Below are 18,701 nucleotides of genomic sequence, written 5' to 3' on the forward strand. Positions count from 1 at the left end.
AATCAGTTTTACAGTGTAAATTTCTTACTAGAAAGCTTTGTGTTGAAAATCAACTACATTGAATTGTAATTAGTAGAAAAAAATGTTTCTGTCTTTGAACTTACAAAAATCAACAACAACAAAAACCCACAAAATACAGGAGATATTACCTAGCAGTATATGTTAATTTTCTTGACATTAGTTAATAGTAATCTCATTGTGAGTCAGGCTCTCAACTAGGAATGATATTGTCCCCCAGGGATATTTGGTAATGTCTGAGGTTTCTTTGTTGTCACAACTGAAGAGTACGGATACTCTACTGACACCTACATCTACAATGTATGTCTATCACAAAATATTATCTGGCCAAAATGTGAAATCAAATTAAAAACATTCCGAGCAGACAATTTGATATGGTAAACAATAATTTAGTAAGAAAAAATTTTGAAGTGTAGACTATATGGATGGAAATATTTGTATATTGAGTATAAGTCTCCTAGAGAATACTGATATTTTATCTAACGTTTACAAGTTGTTAAAGTACTATTTTATTATATTGCCAAGTAAGCTACATTACAGGTATACTTTTTTAAGTTATAGAAGTTGGTGTAATTCACAGTAGTCAGGGGATTGTATTTCTGATACCCAGTTTATTTACCATAAAAATTCTGTATCTGTTCCAACCAGAATTTTTTCTGATGAGTTACTGTAAAAACCTTCAAGTTTACTAGCTGATTTGCTTTACTTTATTCATATGCCAGACATAGCTTTATCCACATAAAATCTTGGGGAAATTTCACCATTTAGTATTAATTATAGTATTAGGACAAGCATGATGTTTGACATGTAGTCTAAGTACTTTAGTAGAATATCTACTAGTGTCAGTAATTGATTAACTAGCTTAACTGGTTTCCATTCCACTGATTCCTCATGTCTTCAATCCAGCTTTCACAGTATTTCCAATACATCAAATATAAGTGAAAGAGGGACTTTTCATTTCCGGATAGGATGTTAAAAGACATAAAAGACCTTCACCCCAATGGTAGCAACAATGATAAAAACAACAATAACAAAATCCTATGGTAATGATAACAACAAAATTAAAATTATCCTTTTCTATGGGGTTATGGAAGAGTGATGCATTCAAAGAAGTATAATTAACTGAATACCAGAAAGAGAAGAGCCATTCACAGGTGAGCAGAAAGCTACCGCTGCTTCCAGACCTGGGGTTAGTGACTGACCTGGGATTTTGATAGATAGACAGACTGCAAGGAATGGAAAATAGCCAGTGAGGTTTAATAGCTGTTTGGACTGACCTATAGATTGGAATTTGAAAGAGCCCTAAATGGAAAAATCATTCAAGTTGGCAATGACAGCCACCACCTGCCACTAAACCATAGACATCAATCTCAGAAGTTTTCTGCAAAAGTAGCAATGCAGGTGGATTGGAAGGCAGAGCAATTTAGTAGGTAATTATATTACCTAAATCCTGAAACAAAATGTCAAAATACACTAAAATAGAACCTCCTTAAATCATAAATATCACAAGGCTTATAAAACAATAACACAATGGAAAAAGAAAAGAAGGTATTCAATGACTAGCATGATGAATAGAATAGTACCTCACATTGTATTCTGGGGTAATTATAAAATTTAAGCAAAAGTGAATTAAGATGAATTAAAACTATCTGAAACAGGCCAGGGGCGGTGGCTCACCCCTGTAATCCCTGTACTTTGGGAGGCCCAGGTGGGTGGATCACGAAGTCAGGAGATGAGACCATCCTGGCTAACATGGCGAAAACCCATCTCTACTAAAAATACAAAATAATTAGCTGGACGTGGTGGTGGGCACCTGTAATTCCAGCTACTTGGGAGGCTGAGGCAGGAGAATCATTTGAACCCAGGAGGCAGAGGTTGCAGTGAGCCCAGATAGTGCCACTGCATTCCAGCCTGGGCGACAGAAGGACTCTGTCTCAAAACAAAGCCAAAAAAAAAAAAATCTGAAACAGCATCCCAACTGTGTCACTGCACAAATACTAATAAGATCAGTCATCAGTCCCTTGGCAAAGGGGGTGTGAAAGATTCAGTGTTGGACGGAGAGGCAAACAGAGATTTTCATATTCCAGTTTGAAACAATAGTGGAATTTAATCTTATTAAAGCTACAGCCCAGCCCCAGCTTAGTTAAATGCTTTGTAGAATCCGAATGATTCTATATATATGTGTGTGTGTGATATCACTGATATTAGTAATAATATACATATATATGAATTATTCTTTAGTTTTCACTACTGGGTTGTACAAATAGCATACCATCAGAAATTAGAAAACATGCAGAGAAGCAGAAAATTGTGACTCATAATTGAGTGGGGGAAAAAACGTCAACTGAAGCAGATCCATAGATAACCCAAACTGGAATTAGCAGCCAAGAACTGTAAAATAACTATAGGAAAAGACGCCTGGGCACGGTGGCTCATGCCTGTAATCCCAACACTTTGGGAGACCGAGGCGGGCAGATCACCTGAAGTCAGGAGATCCAGACCAGCCTGGCCTACGTGACAAAAACCTATTTCTACTAAAAATACAAAAATTAGCTGGGTGTGGTGGTGCACGCCTGTAGTCTCAGCTACCTGGGAGGCTGAGGCAGGAGAATCGCTTGAACCCAGGAGGTGGAGGTTGCAGTGAGCTGAGATCCCACCACTGCACTCCAGCCCGGGTGACAGAGGGAGACTCCACAACCCCCCCTCCGTGCCCCACCACCAAAAAGAATATATAGGAAAAGATGGCTTGGCTGAGTAAATAGGGAATTTTAGGAGAGAAACTGAAACTCTGAAAAAGAACCAAATGGGAATTATAGAACTTAAAATATGTAAAATTAAAAGTTCGTGGTTGTTTCTTAGCTATTATGAATGATGCTGCATTGAACATAAGAGTGCTAATATTTCTTTGAGAATCCTGTTTTCAATTCTTTTGGATAAATACCCACAAGTAGGATTGCTGGATCATATGGCAGTACTATTTTTTATTTTTTGATGAACCTCAATGCTGTTTTCCATAACAGCGGTACCATTTTACATTCCCACCAACAGTCCACAACGATGCAAATTTCTCCACATCTTCATCAAAAACACTTGTTATTTTCTGTTTCTGTTTGTTTTGTTTTTTATAATGGCCATCATAACAGGTATGAGGTGATATTTTATTGTAGTTTCAATCTGCATTTCCCTGATGATTAGCAATGTTGATTAGTAATGTTATTTTAATATAACTGTTGGCTATTTGTATTATTTTACACAATACATGATAATAAATCCAAAGTGCATTAAAAACTTAAATGTAAGACCTAAAACTGTAAAACTTCCAGAAGAAAATATAGGTGAAAACCTTCATAACATTGGTCTTAGCAACAAATTCTTGAATATGACATCAAAGGCACAGGCAATAAAGGCAAACATACGTAAGTGATACTACATCAAACTAAAAGCTTCTACATAACCTAAGTATCTGCAGACAGATGAATGAATAAAGAAAATATGGTACATACATATAATGGAATATTAGCCTTTAAGAAGAAAATTTTGTCATATGCTACATGATGAGCTTCAGGACATTACACTAGATGAAATAAGCCAGTCACAGAAGGACAAATACTACATGATTCCACTTATATGGCATAAATCTAAAATACTGGAGAGGGAAAAATAGAGAGCTGCTGTTCAATGGACACATAGTTTGAGTTATACAAGATGAACAGGTTCTAAATATCTGCTGTACAACAGTGTGAATATGGTAAACAATACTGTAATGTATTCATAAAAATTTGTTTAGAAGGTAGATTTCATGTTGTGTGTTTTTTACCATTGCATGTATGTGTTGATTACATATGTAAAGTTAAGTGTGTTTTGGCTTCTTCTCCTAATTATAAGAACCATTGTGAAGTCAGTATAGGGTAATAATCACCAACAGCATCTTTTCAATTGTATTTGCTCTCCTAGCAGATCTTGTCACAACTAACATGGAAGTATAATATATAACCCTATACTCATCTTTGACCTATGAATTGAGGTATTAAGTAGACAAAAAATCAAAAGCAAGTTTTATGAAATCATCTATCATTGTCATTTTTTGAGAACAGTATTGTTATCTTTTGCCACTAGCAACATGAAAAGCAAACAAGGAAAATAGTTTATAGAAATAATTAAGTTGGTGATGTTTTTCCTTCTTAAGGTGTTTCATATTCATAGAAACCTTGAGGGTGAAGGTTTGATATTCTAAAACTGTTTTTTCAGAGACAGTAACATTTAAATGTCTTTATAGAAGTCTCAAGGCACCCTTTACACTTAGTACCAAGCAACCTAAATTGGGCTTTTTGAATAAAAAGGCACTCCTTCCAAAAACAAGAGTTCACAGGATTGCTTTAACAATATATTGCACAGCAGTAGGAACTATCAGTTAACTTGAATACAGATCAATAGAAATGATCGAAACAGAAGAACGGAATTAAAAAAAAAAAAAGAAACAGTTAAGCTAAATGAATATCAGTGACTTTGGCTGAAATTTTTTCTAAATTGGATGAAAAACATCAACTTAAAGATCCAAGAAGCTCAAATACCCTCATGCCTGTAATCCCAGCACTTTGGGAGGCTGAGGCAGGTGGATCACTTGAGATCAGGAGTTCAAGACCAGCCGGGACAACATGGTGAAACACTGTCTGTACCAAAAATACAAAATATTAGCGGGGCATCTGCCTGTGGTCCCAGCTACTTGGGAGGCTGAAGTTGGAAGATCACTTGAGCCGGGAGGCAGAGGTTGCAGTGAGCCGTGATTGCACCACTGCATTCCAGCCTGGGCAAAAGAGACCCTATCTCAAAAAGAAAAAAAAAAAAAGTACAAAGAAAACCACAGTTAACTGGCTAACCATGTGCAAAAGTAGAAACTGCACCTCTTCCTGACACCTTACACTAAAATTAACTCCAGATGGATTAAAGACTTAAACATAAGACCTAACACCATAAAAACCTTAGAAGAAAACCTAGACAAAACCATTCAGGACATAGGCATAGGGAAGGAGTTCATGACTAAAACACCAAAAGCATTAGCAACAAAAGCCAAAATAGACAAATGAGACCTAATTAAACTCCAGAGCTTCTGCACAGCAAAAGAAACAATCATTAGAGTGAACCGGCAACCAACAGAATGGGAGAAAATTTTTGCAATCTACCCATCTGACAAAGATATCCAGAATCTACAAAGAACTAAAACAGATTTACAGGAAAAAACCAAACTCATTCAAAAGTCGGCAAAGGATATGAACAGACACTTTTCAAAAGAAGACATATATGAGGCCAACAAACATATGAAAAAATGCTAATCATCACTGGTCATTAGAGAAATGCAAATCAGGCCGAGCGCGGTGGCTCACGCCTGTAATCCCAGCACTTTGGGAGGCCCAGGTGGGTGGATAATGAGGTCAAGAGATTGAAACCATCCTGGCCAACATGGTGAAACCCCGTCTCTACTAAAAATACAAAAAATTAGCCAGGCGTGTTGGCACGTGCCTGTGGTCCCAGCTACTCGGGAGGCTGAGGTGGAAGAATTGCTTGAACCCAGGAGGTGGAGGTTGCAGTGAGCCAAGATGGCACCACTGCACTCCAGCCTGGCGACAGAGCAACACTCCGTCTCAAAAAAAAAAAAGAGAAATGCAAATCAAAACTACATTGACATCTCACGCCAGTTAGAATGGCAATCATTAAAAAATCTGGAGACAACAGATGCTGGAGAGGATGTGGAGAAATAGGAACACTTTTCCACCGTTGGTGGGAGTGTAAATTAGTTCAACCATTGTGGAAGACAGTGTGGCAATTCCTCAAGGACCTAGAAATAGAAATTCCATTTGACCCAGCAATCCCATTACTGGGCATATATCCAAAGGATTATAAAGCATTCTCTTATAAGGACACATGCACACAAATGTTCATTGCAACCCTGTTTACAATAGCAAAGACTTGGAACCAGCCCAAAACCCATCAATGATAGACTGGACAGGGAAAATGTGGCACATATATACCATGGAATACTATGCAGCCATAAAAACTATGAGTTTGTGTCCTTTGTAGGGACATGGATGAACCTGAAAACCATCATTTTCAGCAAACTGACACAAGAACAGAAAATCAAACACCACATGTTCTCACTTGTAGGTGGGTGTTGAACAATAAGAACACATAGACACAGGGAGGGGAGCATCATACACTGAGGTCTGTGGTAGGGGGGAACTAGGGCAGGGTCAGTGGGGCGGGGTGGGGAGTTGGGGAGGGATAACATGGAGAGAAATGCCAGATATAGGGGATGGGGAGGAAGGCAGCAAACCACACTGCCATGTATGTACCTATGCAACAATCCTGCATGTTCTTCACATGTACCCCAAAGCCTAAAATGCAATAAAATATATATAAAAAATGCTACCCTCAAAAAATAAAAATAAAAAAAAGAAAGTCTTCATAGTCAAACCACTAAAACCAATATAAAAGAGAAAATTGTAAAAGCAATACTGAAACATACACACATACACAAAGGAAACAATATGAATAATGAGTGATTTTTTCCTTCAGAAATAGTGGAAGCCATAGACAATATGATGACATCTTTTAAGTGCTAGAGGAAAAATAATTGTCAATCCAGAATTCTATATCTAGCAAAAATATCATTCAAAAATGAAAGCAAATAAATTAACAGATCTGTACTATAAGAAATAGTAAAGAAAATTTTTAAATCAGAAGAAAAAAACAGATGGAAAATTAGAAATACAGGTGAGAATGAAGAGCACTGGAAGTAATAAATATGTGGATAAACATAAAAAGATATTTTATCTTTCCTTAAATTCTTCATTACTCTTTAAGAACTAACAATGTATTATGGGATTTATAACATGTAGAAGTTAAATGTATGACAATAGTAACACAAAGTATAGAAAAGTATACAGAATTATACTGTTGTTTTTATCAACATAGGAGAAGTGATGTAAGAATAATTAAAGATAGACTGTAATGAATCTAATAAATAGATGCACATTATAGTCCCTAGAACACCCATTAAAGAAAATAAAACAGAGAGATATCACCAAGAAGCCAAAGAGATGATAAAATGGGATACTAAATATATTTTATTTTCTCAAAAGACAGAAATGAGGAACAGTAGAAAAAAGAACTGAGAGGACAAATTGAAAACAAATAGAAAGATGACAAAAATAAACTTAACCCCACCAAAGATTATATTAAATGTAAAGAGAATAAACATTCCAAAAAAGAAAAAGAGCTTCTGAGACAGGACTAAAAAGAAACAAATACCAAGAACGGTGTATATGCTGTTTGTAAAAGATGCACGTTAATTATTAAAAAATTAATAGGTTGAAAGTAAAAGAAGGGGAAAATAATTCCATGAAAACACCACAAGAAAACTGATATGGCTATATTAATATTAGATGAAGTAGACTTCAAGGCAAGGAGATAAATTGTTCAAATTAATAAATTACCAGAATGATATGAAAATCCTATATACTTGCACAAACCTAATAAATATTCAAAATATATGAAGCAAAAACCGGCAAAGCTAAGAAATAGACAATTCTGCCATCATTGCTGGAAATTCATCATTTCTCTTTAGTAACTGGCAGAACAAATACACAAAAATTGGTAAGGTTATAAAACACTTAACAACTCTCTTAACCAAATTGATCTAATTATATACAGACCTACACAATGCAATTGAAAATACAAATTCTTTTCGTGTAAACATGTAACATTCACAAGGATAGACTGGGCCATAAAACAAGTTATAATAAATTGCAAATAATTGAAATTAAGTAGAATATACTCTGGCCACCAAAGGAATTAAATTAGGAATCAATAATATGTATAAAATGTCCTTATGCTTGAAAATTAAACATCTCTAAATAGCTAATGGCTTTAAAAAGAAATCACAAAGGAAATTTTTAAATATTTTTGAACTGAGTGAAAATATAAACACAACATATCAAAATTTATGAGCTGCTGCTGAAGCAGTTCTTAGAGGAAAATTCAGAACATTAGATGCTATGTTAGTTTTTTTTTTTTTTGGTCTCAATTTCATGACCTAAAACTCTTGATTAAGACACTAAAAAGTAAGAGCAATGAAACCCACCCAAAGTAAAGAGAAGAAATAATAATCATCAAAAATGAATGAAATAGAGGGCAACCAGAGTAGATCAACAAAACCCCAAAACAGTTCTCAAAAATATTATATAAAACCCTAACAATACTGATCCAGAAAGAAGAAACATAAGTAATTAATACTAGGAGTGAAAAAAAAAGCATTACTGTGGATTCTACAAACATTAAAGATAATAAAATAATATTATTAACTCTATTCCCAGACATTGACAATTTAGATGAAATTAAGAGATTCCTTGAAAGACAAAACTTACCAAAACTGACACTAAAGACATTGAAAAATATAAGTAACTCCTATCATTAAAAATTTTGAATTCAAAATTAAATACCCACAACAAAGAAAACTACAAGCCCTAGATGGCTGCACTTGTTAACTCTATCAAACATTTAAGGAAGAAGTAACACCAATATTATGCAAGTTCTTCCAGGGAATATAAGAAGAAGGAAATCTTTCCAACTGTTTGTCTGAAACCAGCACAATGTTGATAACTAAAACTTGACAAAGACAATAAAATAAAAGTACAGGCCTGCCTCGTTTATGGAACTACAGGCAAAAATCAGAAATAAAATATTAACAAATGGAAAACAGACATATAAAAGAAAGATAAAGCATCATAACCAAGGTGCATTTATCCCAGGAATGAAAGTTTAAAATTTGAAGATCAATGAATGTAAAATACTGATTAACATAAGAAAGGAGAAAATAATACAATCATTTCAATACATGTGAAAACATTTGTCAAAATTAGATATTTTAAAATAAAAATCCTTAACAAAACAAGAATAGAAGAGTATTTCCTTAATAGAATAAATCGTACAATGAAAAATCTGTAGCATCATACTTGATTGTGAAATACTGAATATTTTTTTTCTAGAATCAATAACTGGGGAGGATGTTGACTGTCATTTTTATTCAACATTGTAGTTGATAACCTAGTAAGGATAAAAAGCAAGATTAAAAAAATAATATGTCTAAAGATTAGAAAGAAAATGTTAAAACTCTCTTTACTTGATGATGGTGTATGTAGAAAACCCAAAGGAAACTACAAAAATAATAAGGAATTTAGCAAGATTGAAGAATGCATGTCAGTAGACAATTAATTATATTTCTATATAAATAACAGCAAACAATTTGGAAATGAACTTTTGAAAAATACCATATACAGGATAGACTTCCAGCTGGCAGCCTGAGGAGCATCATGGACCTATTCCTGAGTGGAAAAACATAATTGGTGAAAGCTATTTTTAAAACAACCGTGTAAAGTCTCTGGAAATTGTCCTAAGGGCATATAGCAAATGAAGAAATATTTATTCATGAAAATCTACTGAAACTTGGTAGAAGCAATGAGAGTCTGTGGCACTTGAACCACAACTCACTTAATTCCTCTCCCCTTCCAGGTTACCAGCATTTCTCATCCCCTCCAACTACAAGTTGAAGAGACCAAATTCCTGGGAAGTGTTACCAAGAGGTCAGAGGCTCCCTTCTGTCCATCCCTCACTCACAGGACAGAAGCTCTACCCCAAGCATAGACCTCAGTACCATAAATACTGAGTCCCTGATTGCCCTTACCCCATCTTGCTCATAGGGCAGAAGTTATATGCTAGAAATGATAAGCCGAGAAGACCAGAGGATACCACCTTTGCCCAGGGCCCAGACTAGTGGCTCAAGGTTTTGACCAGGAAGGAAAGTCAGTCTACAGGAATAGAGAGCTTCAAAGCCCTCCCCAAAGTGACTAGCCTTATATGAAAGAGTGTGGGAAAGTTCAAGCCCAAGCGTGCTCTCAAAACCAGTGGGAAATTTGCTGATAATAAAATGAGAGGAAGTAATTGATAGCACCTCTTAATTAGGGGCAACAAACTAGGCCATACGTAAGCTAGTTCACCAGTGAGAACCAAGGAAAGAGACTCCTAAGAAGAGTCTTCCTGGGATTTAAACCTCAAAGACTAGCCTCAAAAGTTATCCCTTATCAAATTAAATTAGATCAGAATACTGTACAATATATGTCCCAAGGGACTGTCAAAAATAATAGAACATCTGGTGGATGCTAAGGTTTAAAAACAACAAAATAATAGAGCAATTACCCAGCTGTGATTTGGCAGTGTAATAGCTATATATGATATCAACAGAGACAGGCAGCTTAACAGAGAGATGAAGGAGATAGTCAAAGAGAACCCTGCTAAAATTACTGCCATCCCAGATTGACTCTATGCATACGGAATACTGTGCCTTCTGAGAAGCAACACCAAAGTCTTCAAAAAGTAGGGGAAATGAACCTCACAAAAATAGTCTAGCCAAGTCACTAAACAAATAAATAAGCAAACAGCAAAAACTGGAGAAGGGAGAGAGAAATCAGTCATTAGTACCCAGAAGTGCTACAATATATTACCTAAAGTATGCAGTTCTTAACAAAATATCATGAGACTTGCAAAGAAACAAAGTGTGGCTCAGTCACAGGGAAAAAAAGGCAACAAAAATTTCCTGTGAGAAAGCACAGATGTTGGATTGAACAGACCAAGAGCTCAAAACAACCATTATAAATATGCTTAAAGAACTGATAGACGCTATGCTTAAAGAAGTAAAGGAAGCTATGATGACAATGTCTCATCAAATAGAGAACATAAATAAAGAAATAGAAATTACAAAAAGAACCAAATGGAAATTCTGGAGTTGAAAGGTACAATAAGTGAACAGAAAAATTCAGTAGTAGGACTGAACAGCAGATTTGAACTAGCAAAAATAACAACTAATAAACTTGAAAATAGATTGATAGAGACAGTGCATTCTGAAGAACAAAGAGAAAAAAAATATGAAGAAAAAGCCTCACAGACACATGGGACACAATTAAGTGCACCAACATATACATAATAAGATTAGCAGGAGAGGAGAGACAGAGAAAGGAGAAAAATATTTGAAGAGATAATGACTAAAAACCTCCCAAATTTTATGAAAAGCATTAATCTACACATTCAAGAGGTTCAGTAAACTCTGAGAGGATAAATGGAAAAATATCTACAACCAGATGCATCATAGTAAACATGCTGAAATACGCTAAAAGGCAAATACAAAAAGAAAATCTTGAAAGCAATAGGAGAAAAATTGCTTGTCACATGCACGGAACTCTTACAAGATAACAGCTCATCAGAAACAATGGAGGCCAGAAGGTAATGGGATGGCATATTCAAATTGTCAAAGGAAAATACTGTCATTCAAGAAACTTATATCAAGAGAGGAACAACACACACTGGGCTTGTTGTGGGGACAGTGGGAGGGAGAGCATTAGGATAAATTGCTAATGCATGTGGGGCTTAATGCCTAGAGGATGGGTTGATAAGTGCAGCAAAACACCATGGCACATATTTACATACGTAGGAAACCTGCATGTCCTGCACATGTGCCCCAGAACTTAAAATAAAATTTAAAGAAAAACTCATATCCAGCAAAAGTATTTTTCAAAAATGTAGGTGAAATAGTCATTGTCAGATAAACAAAAACTGAGAGAATATATTACTAGCAGAGCCACCTTACAAGAAATACTAAAGGAAGTTTTTCAGGCTGAAAGAAAGTGAACCTAGATTTTAATTTAAATCTACACAAAGGAACAAAGAGCATTGCTAAGGTAACTGTGTAATTATGAAAGAGTATAAATTATTTCTTCTCTTAGCTGATTTTTAACACAGTTTATAAAACAACATATATATATAATTGCTATTTGGGGATCTATAACATATAGAAATAAAATACATCTATCAATAACAGCACAAAGGAACTGAATGGGAACAAAGTTGTGTTTAAGTAAACAGATTATTCCAGATGATAGCCTGGATTCACCAGAACAAATAAAGATAACAAAAAATGGTAAATGGTAAATAAAGAGGTTATAAATATATGCTTGCTCTTATTTCTTAGCTTTTATAAAAGAAATAAAAGTATATAAAGTAGTAATTATAATGTTTTATTGGGTTTGTAAAACATATAGATTTAATTCGTATACCAATAACAGCACATAAGAGGGAATACAGCTATTACAAATTAACATTTCTGTATCTCACTGGAATTAAGTCAGTATACATCTGAAGTAGACTTTGATAAGATGTATACAATAAGTTCTAAGATGTATATGGTAACTTTTTCCACTAGGAAATCTCCAAAATATATAGTGAAAGATTAATTAAAGGAATGAAAGGCTACACAAGAAAATATTTACTTAATGCCAAACAAAGCAGTAAAAGAGGACTAGTGGATCCGAATAAGAAAAGACAGAGGAAACCAAAAGGAAAATGACAAGTGTAACCCAACTATTAAGGGATTAAACAATCCTATCAAAAGACATAGATTATGAGACTTCTTTTTAAAAGTCAAGATCTGACTATATGCTGTCTATGAGAGAGATATTAGATTTAAAGATGTAAATATGTTGAAAATGAATGGAAAAAGAACATATGAACAACAGCCATAAGTAAACTGAAGTTACTATACTAATACCATTAAAAAAATAGATTTTAAAGCAAACAAAATGTCACTAGAAATAAAGAGGGAGCTTTTGTAATGATAAAAGTGTCAATCAAGATGATATAGTAATTATGAACATGAATGTCCCAAAAAACAGAGTTACAAAAATATCTGAAGCAATATCTAACATGATCAAAAAGAGAAATTCAACAATAATTGTTGGAAATTTCAAAACTCCACTTTTAAAAATGGATACAAGAACTAGACAGAAGATCAAAAAAGAATTGGATGGCTGGAAAAATGCTATGTAGAAGACCTCAATACCAAAATCTCCAAAATATTGCAGAAAGAAAGATTTAAAAAATTGTTTAAATGGAGGGGACTACCATGTTTACAGATTGGAAGACTCAATTTTTAAAAGATCTTTATTCTATCAAATTAAGCTATATGTTTATCACAGTCCTAGAATAAAACTTAACATATTTTTTGTAGAAGTTGAGAAATTGATCCTAAAATTTATATGGAAATGCAAAGGATCTAGAATAACTAAAGCACTCTTGGAAAAGAAGAACAAAATTGGAGGACTTTACTACCTGATGTCAAGATGTACCTTAAAGCTACATTGATTATGGTAGTGTGGTAACTGAAAAAAGAAAACCCAATCATTACAGAATAAAAAGTTCAGTAATAGATCCACACATACATGGCCAATTTGTTTTTGACAAAGGCACCAATAAAAATCAATAACGAAAGTCTTTTTAACAAATAATGGTGGAACAACTGGGCAAACAAATCGGAGGAAAAATGAACTTTAATCCCTACTTCATGTCACAACCAGTGATTTTTAAAGTTCTTGAAGAAAACCAAAGAATAGTATATTCATGACCATAGGTTTGGCACCGACTACTTAGACAGGAATCATAAAGAAATCGCAATTAAAAAATAATAAATTGGCTGGGTGCGGTGGCTCACGCCTACAATACCAGGACTTTGGGAGGCCAAGGTGGGCAGATCACGCAGTCAAGAGATCAAGATCATCCTGGCCAACATGGTAAAATCCTGTCTCTACTAACAATGCAAAAACTTAGCTGGGTGTGGTGACACATGCCTGTAATCCCAGTTACTCGGGAGGCTGAGGCAGGAGAATCACTTCAACCAGGGAGTCGGAGGTTGCAGTGAGCCAAGATCGCACCATTGCACGCCAGCCTGGGTGACAGAGCGAGACTCCATCTCAAAAGAAATAATAATAATAATAATAATAATAAATTGTTCTTCAAGTGAATTAAATTTCTGCTTATCAAAAGACACCATTAAGAGGCCAGGCGTGGTGGCTCATGCCTGTAATCCTAGTGCCTTGGGAGGCCAAGGCCAAGAAACCATGTCTCTACTAAGAATACAAAAATTAGCCAGGCATGATGGCATTACACCATGTAATTACACCTGTAATTCCAGCTACTTGGGAGGCTGAAGCAGGAGAATCACTTGAACCCTGGGCAACAACACTGTCTCAAAAAAAAGAAAGGCACCATTAGGAAAATTAAAAGATAAATTACATACTGAAAGAAAATATTCACAATGCCTATTTTTGACAAATAATTCTTACCTAAAATATATGAAGAATTCTTACTACTACATAACACAAATATAAGCAGTCCAACATAAAAAATAAGCCAAAGATTGGAATAGGATCATGAAGATATATGATTAGCCAATAAGCACATGAAAATGTTCCAACTATCAATAGTCATCAGGGAAATTTAAATTTAAATCATAATAAGATATTACTATGACCAGAAGAACTAAAATTTTAATTTAAAACCTCGTGTTGGTGGAGATATTGAGCAATTGGAACTCCTGTACGTTGCTAGGGAGAATGCAAAATGGACAGCCCCTATCATACCATAGTGGAAATTATGGAACTCTTTAAAGGCAAAACATAAATCAAGGATTTTCACATATAGTCATTTATTGCAGCATTATTTGGTATGATAAAGACTGGAAAATCCAAATGTTTCACAATGGAGGACTGTTAGATAAAATGTGTGGTATATCTTTATAAAGATTTGATAAAAGTTTTTTTAAATGGTGGAATTGTTTATGAAATAAATGTTATTAGAAAAATCAGAATATGAAACTGTCTTTATTGGATTAAAAATCATCCTGGAAGGGGCCAGGTGTGGTGGCTCACGCCTGTAATCCCAGCACTTTGGGACACCAAGGCAGGTGGATCACTTGAGGTCAGGGGTTCGAGACCAGCCTGGCCAATATGGTGAACCCTTGTCTCTACTAAAAATATAAAAATTAGCCAGACTTGGTGGCACACGCCTGTAATCCCAGCTACTCGGGGGGCTGAGGCAGGAGAATTGGTTGAGACCCAGGAGGAGGAGGTTGCAGCGAGCCAAGATGGCACCACTGCATTTCAGCCTGGACGACAGAGTGATACTCTGTCTCAAGAAAAAAAAAAAAAAAAAAGAAGGAAGGAAAAAGCCAAAATTATTATGAAATTATGTATTTTTTAATCCCCCCATCACTTTCCTGTATCTTCCAAGTTTTCTAGAGGGACAAAGCATTACTTCTATAGTCCAAAAAATGTTTATTTTTAAATAATGATTGTTTTGAATAACTATATAGTATTTAATGATGATGACTATAAAACTACTTTAGGGTTTTGACATTGTAAATTGGCACATGGAAGTAGTTTTAGTATTATTGTTAGATCCATATTCAGTTTAGTTCCTACCTTCCTCAGGAAAGTAGGTGAATTCAGAAGGAACTGGGAAAAACAACAGAATCAATAGACAGTACAGAAATAGAAAAGATGGTATTTTCCAGATAAATGAACTTAACTCTTTAACCACCAAATTTTGTATTTTAAAATTTTGTTGAAACTCTTTCTAACATGTACATCATACTTTCTTACTATCTATATTATAGTGACAAAATTCCATCCTACCTCCTAGTTGTTTAACTTTGGAGAATTTATGTAATCACCTGTGTTCCTTTTATCTGTATGATGGGGTTAATATTATAACCCCTTCTCATTGTATTGGTAGGTGTGAAAAAAATGTATATAAAGTATTTAGCAGAGAATTAGGTACAAAATAATAGACATTTGTTGCTGTTAGTACAATTACTACAAAGAATGTGTGGCACAGTAGGCATTCAATAAATTTGATTCACTGACTTGACTTATAATGATGTCTTTAAAACCCTTTTAGAGATCTGTAAAACCCCCACCTCTGTTAAATGGTCCCAGATAACTCACTCACTAGTCATTATAGTTCCTTTCTCTGCCCATTCTTTGGCTGTTGTTCCACGTTACTTTTCTTAATGTTTCGAGTTCTCCTCCTGTTTATAACCTGCTGTTTCTAATTTGCTATCAGATAACACAGACTGTTTAAGTCAGTACACTTTCAAGGAGTTCCTGGAATACTCTTATAGCAACTCTGTGGATTAACATTTATTGCTTATTTAGCAAAACTTTTTCCTATCTAATTTTTATATCTAAGGTTAAGACTGTGTTCAGCATAGTTTAGTTTGATGAATGCCTATTTCCAGATTAATGGTAATATTTATATCAGTAAATATTATGTGTACTATGTTATAAAACAGAAATTTTAAATTGGATGAGCATTAAATTGAAAGTCTTGAAAATGTTCAGTGAAGTAAGAAATAGAGCAAACACTTAAGCATTTCAGTTGGTATTCAGAGCTCTATAAGCAATTGAAATCTGAGTGCAGAATAATATAGTATGTAAAAATGTGAGTTCCGTGTCCTAGTCAAGCTCTGTTATTGACTTACTTCTGTGACTTTGAATAAATAGCTTAAACTCTTTGAAGTTACAGTTTCTCACTTATAAAACACAAGAGTTGGGCTAGGTTGTCACAAGGCACCTTTTGGTTCCAAAATTCTGTGATTTTTATGGACCTACAGCAAGCTTATTGCTTCAAATTGTATAAAGAAGAGGGTGATGGGAAGGAATAGGAACAAAGATTACTTTGGTCATTGAAAATAGCTCTCAAGTGCTTCTGAGCATGGAGACAGATTAAAATAGAAACTATGAATATTTATTTCACAAAGGAAAAAGTGTGAGACTTTCCAACAAAGGAAGAAAAACCATAATGAAGAACATTTTACAAATGCCATAAAAATATAGATTGGCAAGTAGAGAGAATTATAAAATGTTTATTAATCTGTTGTGTCTATTGTATTTGTCAGAAAAGTGGCAGAATAAAAATTAAGAAATATTAGAAATAAGAGAAAAATATAGTGCTTATAAGGAATTTGATATTAAACAAAATGCAGTACATAATATACAATACTATATTTTATAAATGAATATACAATTTAGAATTTGTAGCAGTTTTTAAAGATCTTTTAAAAGCCAATAACCATATCTCCTGAAAGGATATTTGATTAGGTATTTTTAAAATTCCTTCTAATTCTTATTATTTATGATCTATTTTCAAATGAAATTGGGTCATTTATTAAAGTAGCTATTTCTTATAAAAATAATGAAAAGGGATTTTATATCTTTGTACCATCTATGTTTAAATACTCTTCTATGTCAATCAGCTACTGTGTCTTATTTTTTCCTGTATCACTTGTTTAAACAAATTTTCAGAATAGGCCAGGCATGGTGGCACACACCTGTAATCCCAACACTTTGGGAAGCTGAGGTGGGAGGATTGCTTGAGCCCAGGAGTTCAAGACCAGCCTGGGCAACATAGTGAGACCCTGTCTCTATAAAAAAGAAAAAAAATGAATAAAAATATTTTTTAAAAATCAGAATAATTGACATAGCTTGGACGTAGTAAAGTAATTTTCACATTTTAAAAAGACTTTTAAACTTATAGGAATTAAGAAATAAGAATAACCTACAAAATGCTAGCAAAATTTATCTCATTTTATTTCATTGTATTTTCAGGTTTAACTGAACTGAATGACAGTCCAGTTCCCCTAGAACTTGAGCGCTGCAAGTCTCCTACCTCAGGTAAACGTGAGTGGCATTTTTCAGGCTTCTGGTAATTCACTGCAGTAATCTATTGCTTTTTTTCATGATCCTTATAATGCGAAATTTATAATTTTAGTAATTAGATATAATTCCATTTATTAAATTTACTGTAAGCAAATTTGATTTTAAATATCAAATACAAATAAATGTCTTTTAAAATATGTTTATCTCAACATAAAATTAAGATCAGAGGTATAAGTGCAACACTTTAAAAGACATTTTAAAGGAAAGTTATTTTGCAGATACATTAATAACAATAAGTATCAAATAAAAATTGATAATATACAGAAACTTGTCATCTTCTGGTTAGATGTGAATTAATGGGAAATAGACAGTATATATGCAGGAGCAAATAATACCATTCCTCTGGACCACAGTTTGGAAACATGTATGTTTATTGACAAAGAAAAATGATAATAGAATATGATGTGAAGCAGAACATCAAGACAAAGTTGCACCCATTAAAATATATTTAAAATGTGAGAAGAAAGATTCCGAGGGATAAATCGTTAAGGTACTATACGTTAAAAAAAAAAATTAACAGTAATTTTTGGGTGGTAAGATTATGAGTGGTTTGCCTGTTGTTTAAAATTTTTATATATTTGATAATTCTAATTTTTCTATAATGTGTATATAGTTCTATGTAAGTATGTAAGCATCAAAATCATTAGATCTGTTTTTACAGAATAACCAGAAATTGTAATTCCTTTTTATTTACATTATTTTAATTTGAACTTTGTACAAATTTATAAAAGTTTAATAATACCATTATAAAGCAGTGAATTTTGACTTGTAGAAATTAATTTAGAATTGCAGCATTTCTTCAATTTATTTATTCCATCCCTGAAAAGCTGTTAGTTCTTTATTCTTATTCTTCAGGAATCTAGGCTATATCTAATCTAGTTAAATCCTATGTAAATTTTTCTTTTGGTCATACATTTTTAATGCTTATTCTATTGGTTTTATTGTAAAGATTGTCTTATTTGTTTACCCTTCCTTTTGCATACTCATTGACACCAGCCTAATTAATTTAGGTATTTATTGCTCCATACC

The 18,701-nt window shown here is 33.9% G+C and overlaps 1 protein-coding gene across 9 annotated transcripts in view; it reads left to right on the forward strand.

Moving 5' to 3' along the window:
* STXBP5L (syntaxin binding protein 5L) overlaps nt 1–18,701 on the forward strand; it is a 440,807-nt gene that overhangs the window by 334,175 nt on the left and 87,931 nt on the right. For all 9 annotated transcript variants that reach the window (XM_064374676.1, XM_064374677.1, XM_064374680.1 and 6 more), the window contains one exon: nt 17,562–17,627. In XM_064374676.1, coding sequence (XP_064230746.1) covers nt 17,562–17,627 — 66 coding nt within the window. The remainder of the gene's footprint in view (nt 1–17,561; nt 17,628–18,701) is intronic.

Source organism: Aotus nancymaae, unplaced genomic scaffold, assembly GCF_030222135.1.
Source record: "Aotus nancymaae isolate 86718 unplaced genomic scaffold, 86718_ANA_hifiasm-v0.15.2.pri h1tg000011l, whole genome shotgun sequence".
NCBI classification, from domain to species: Eukaryota; Metazoa; Chordata; class Mammalia; order Primates; family Aotidae; genus Aotus; species Aotus nancymaae.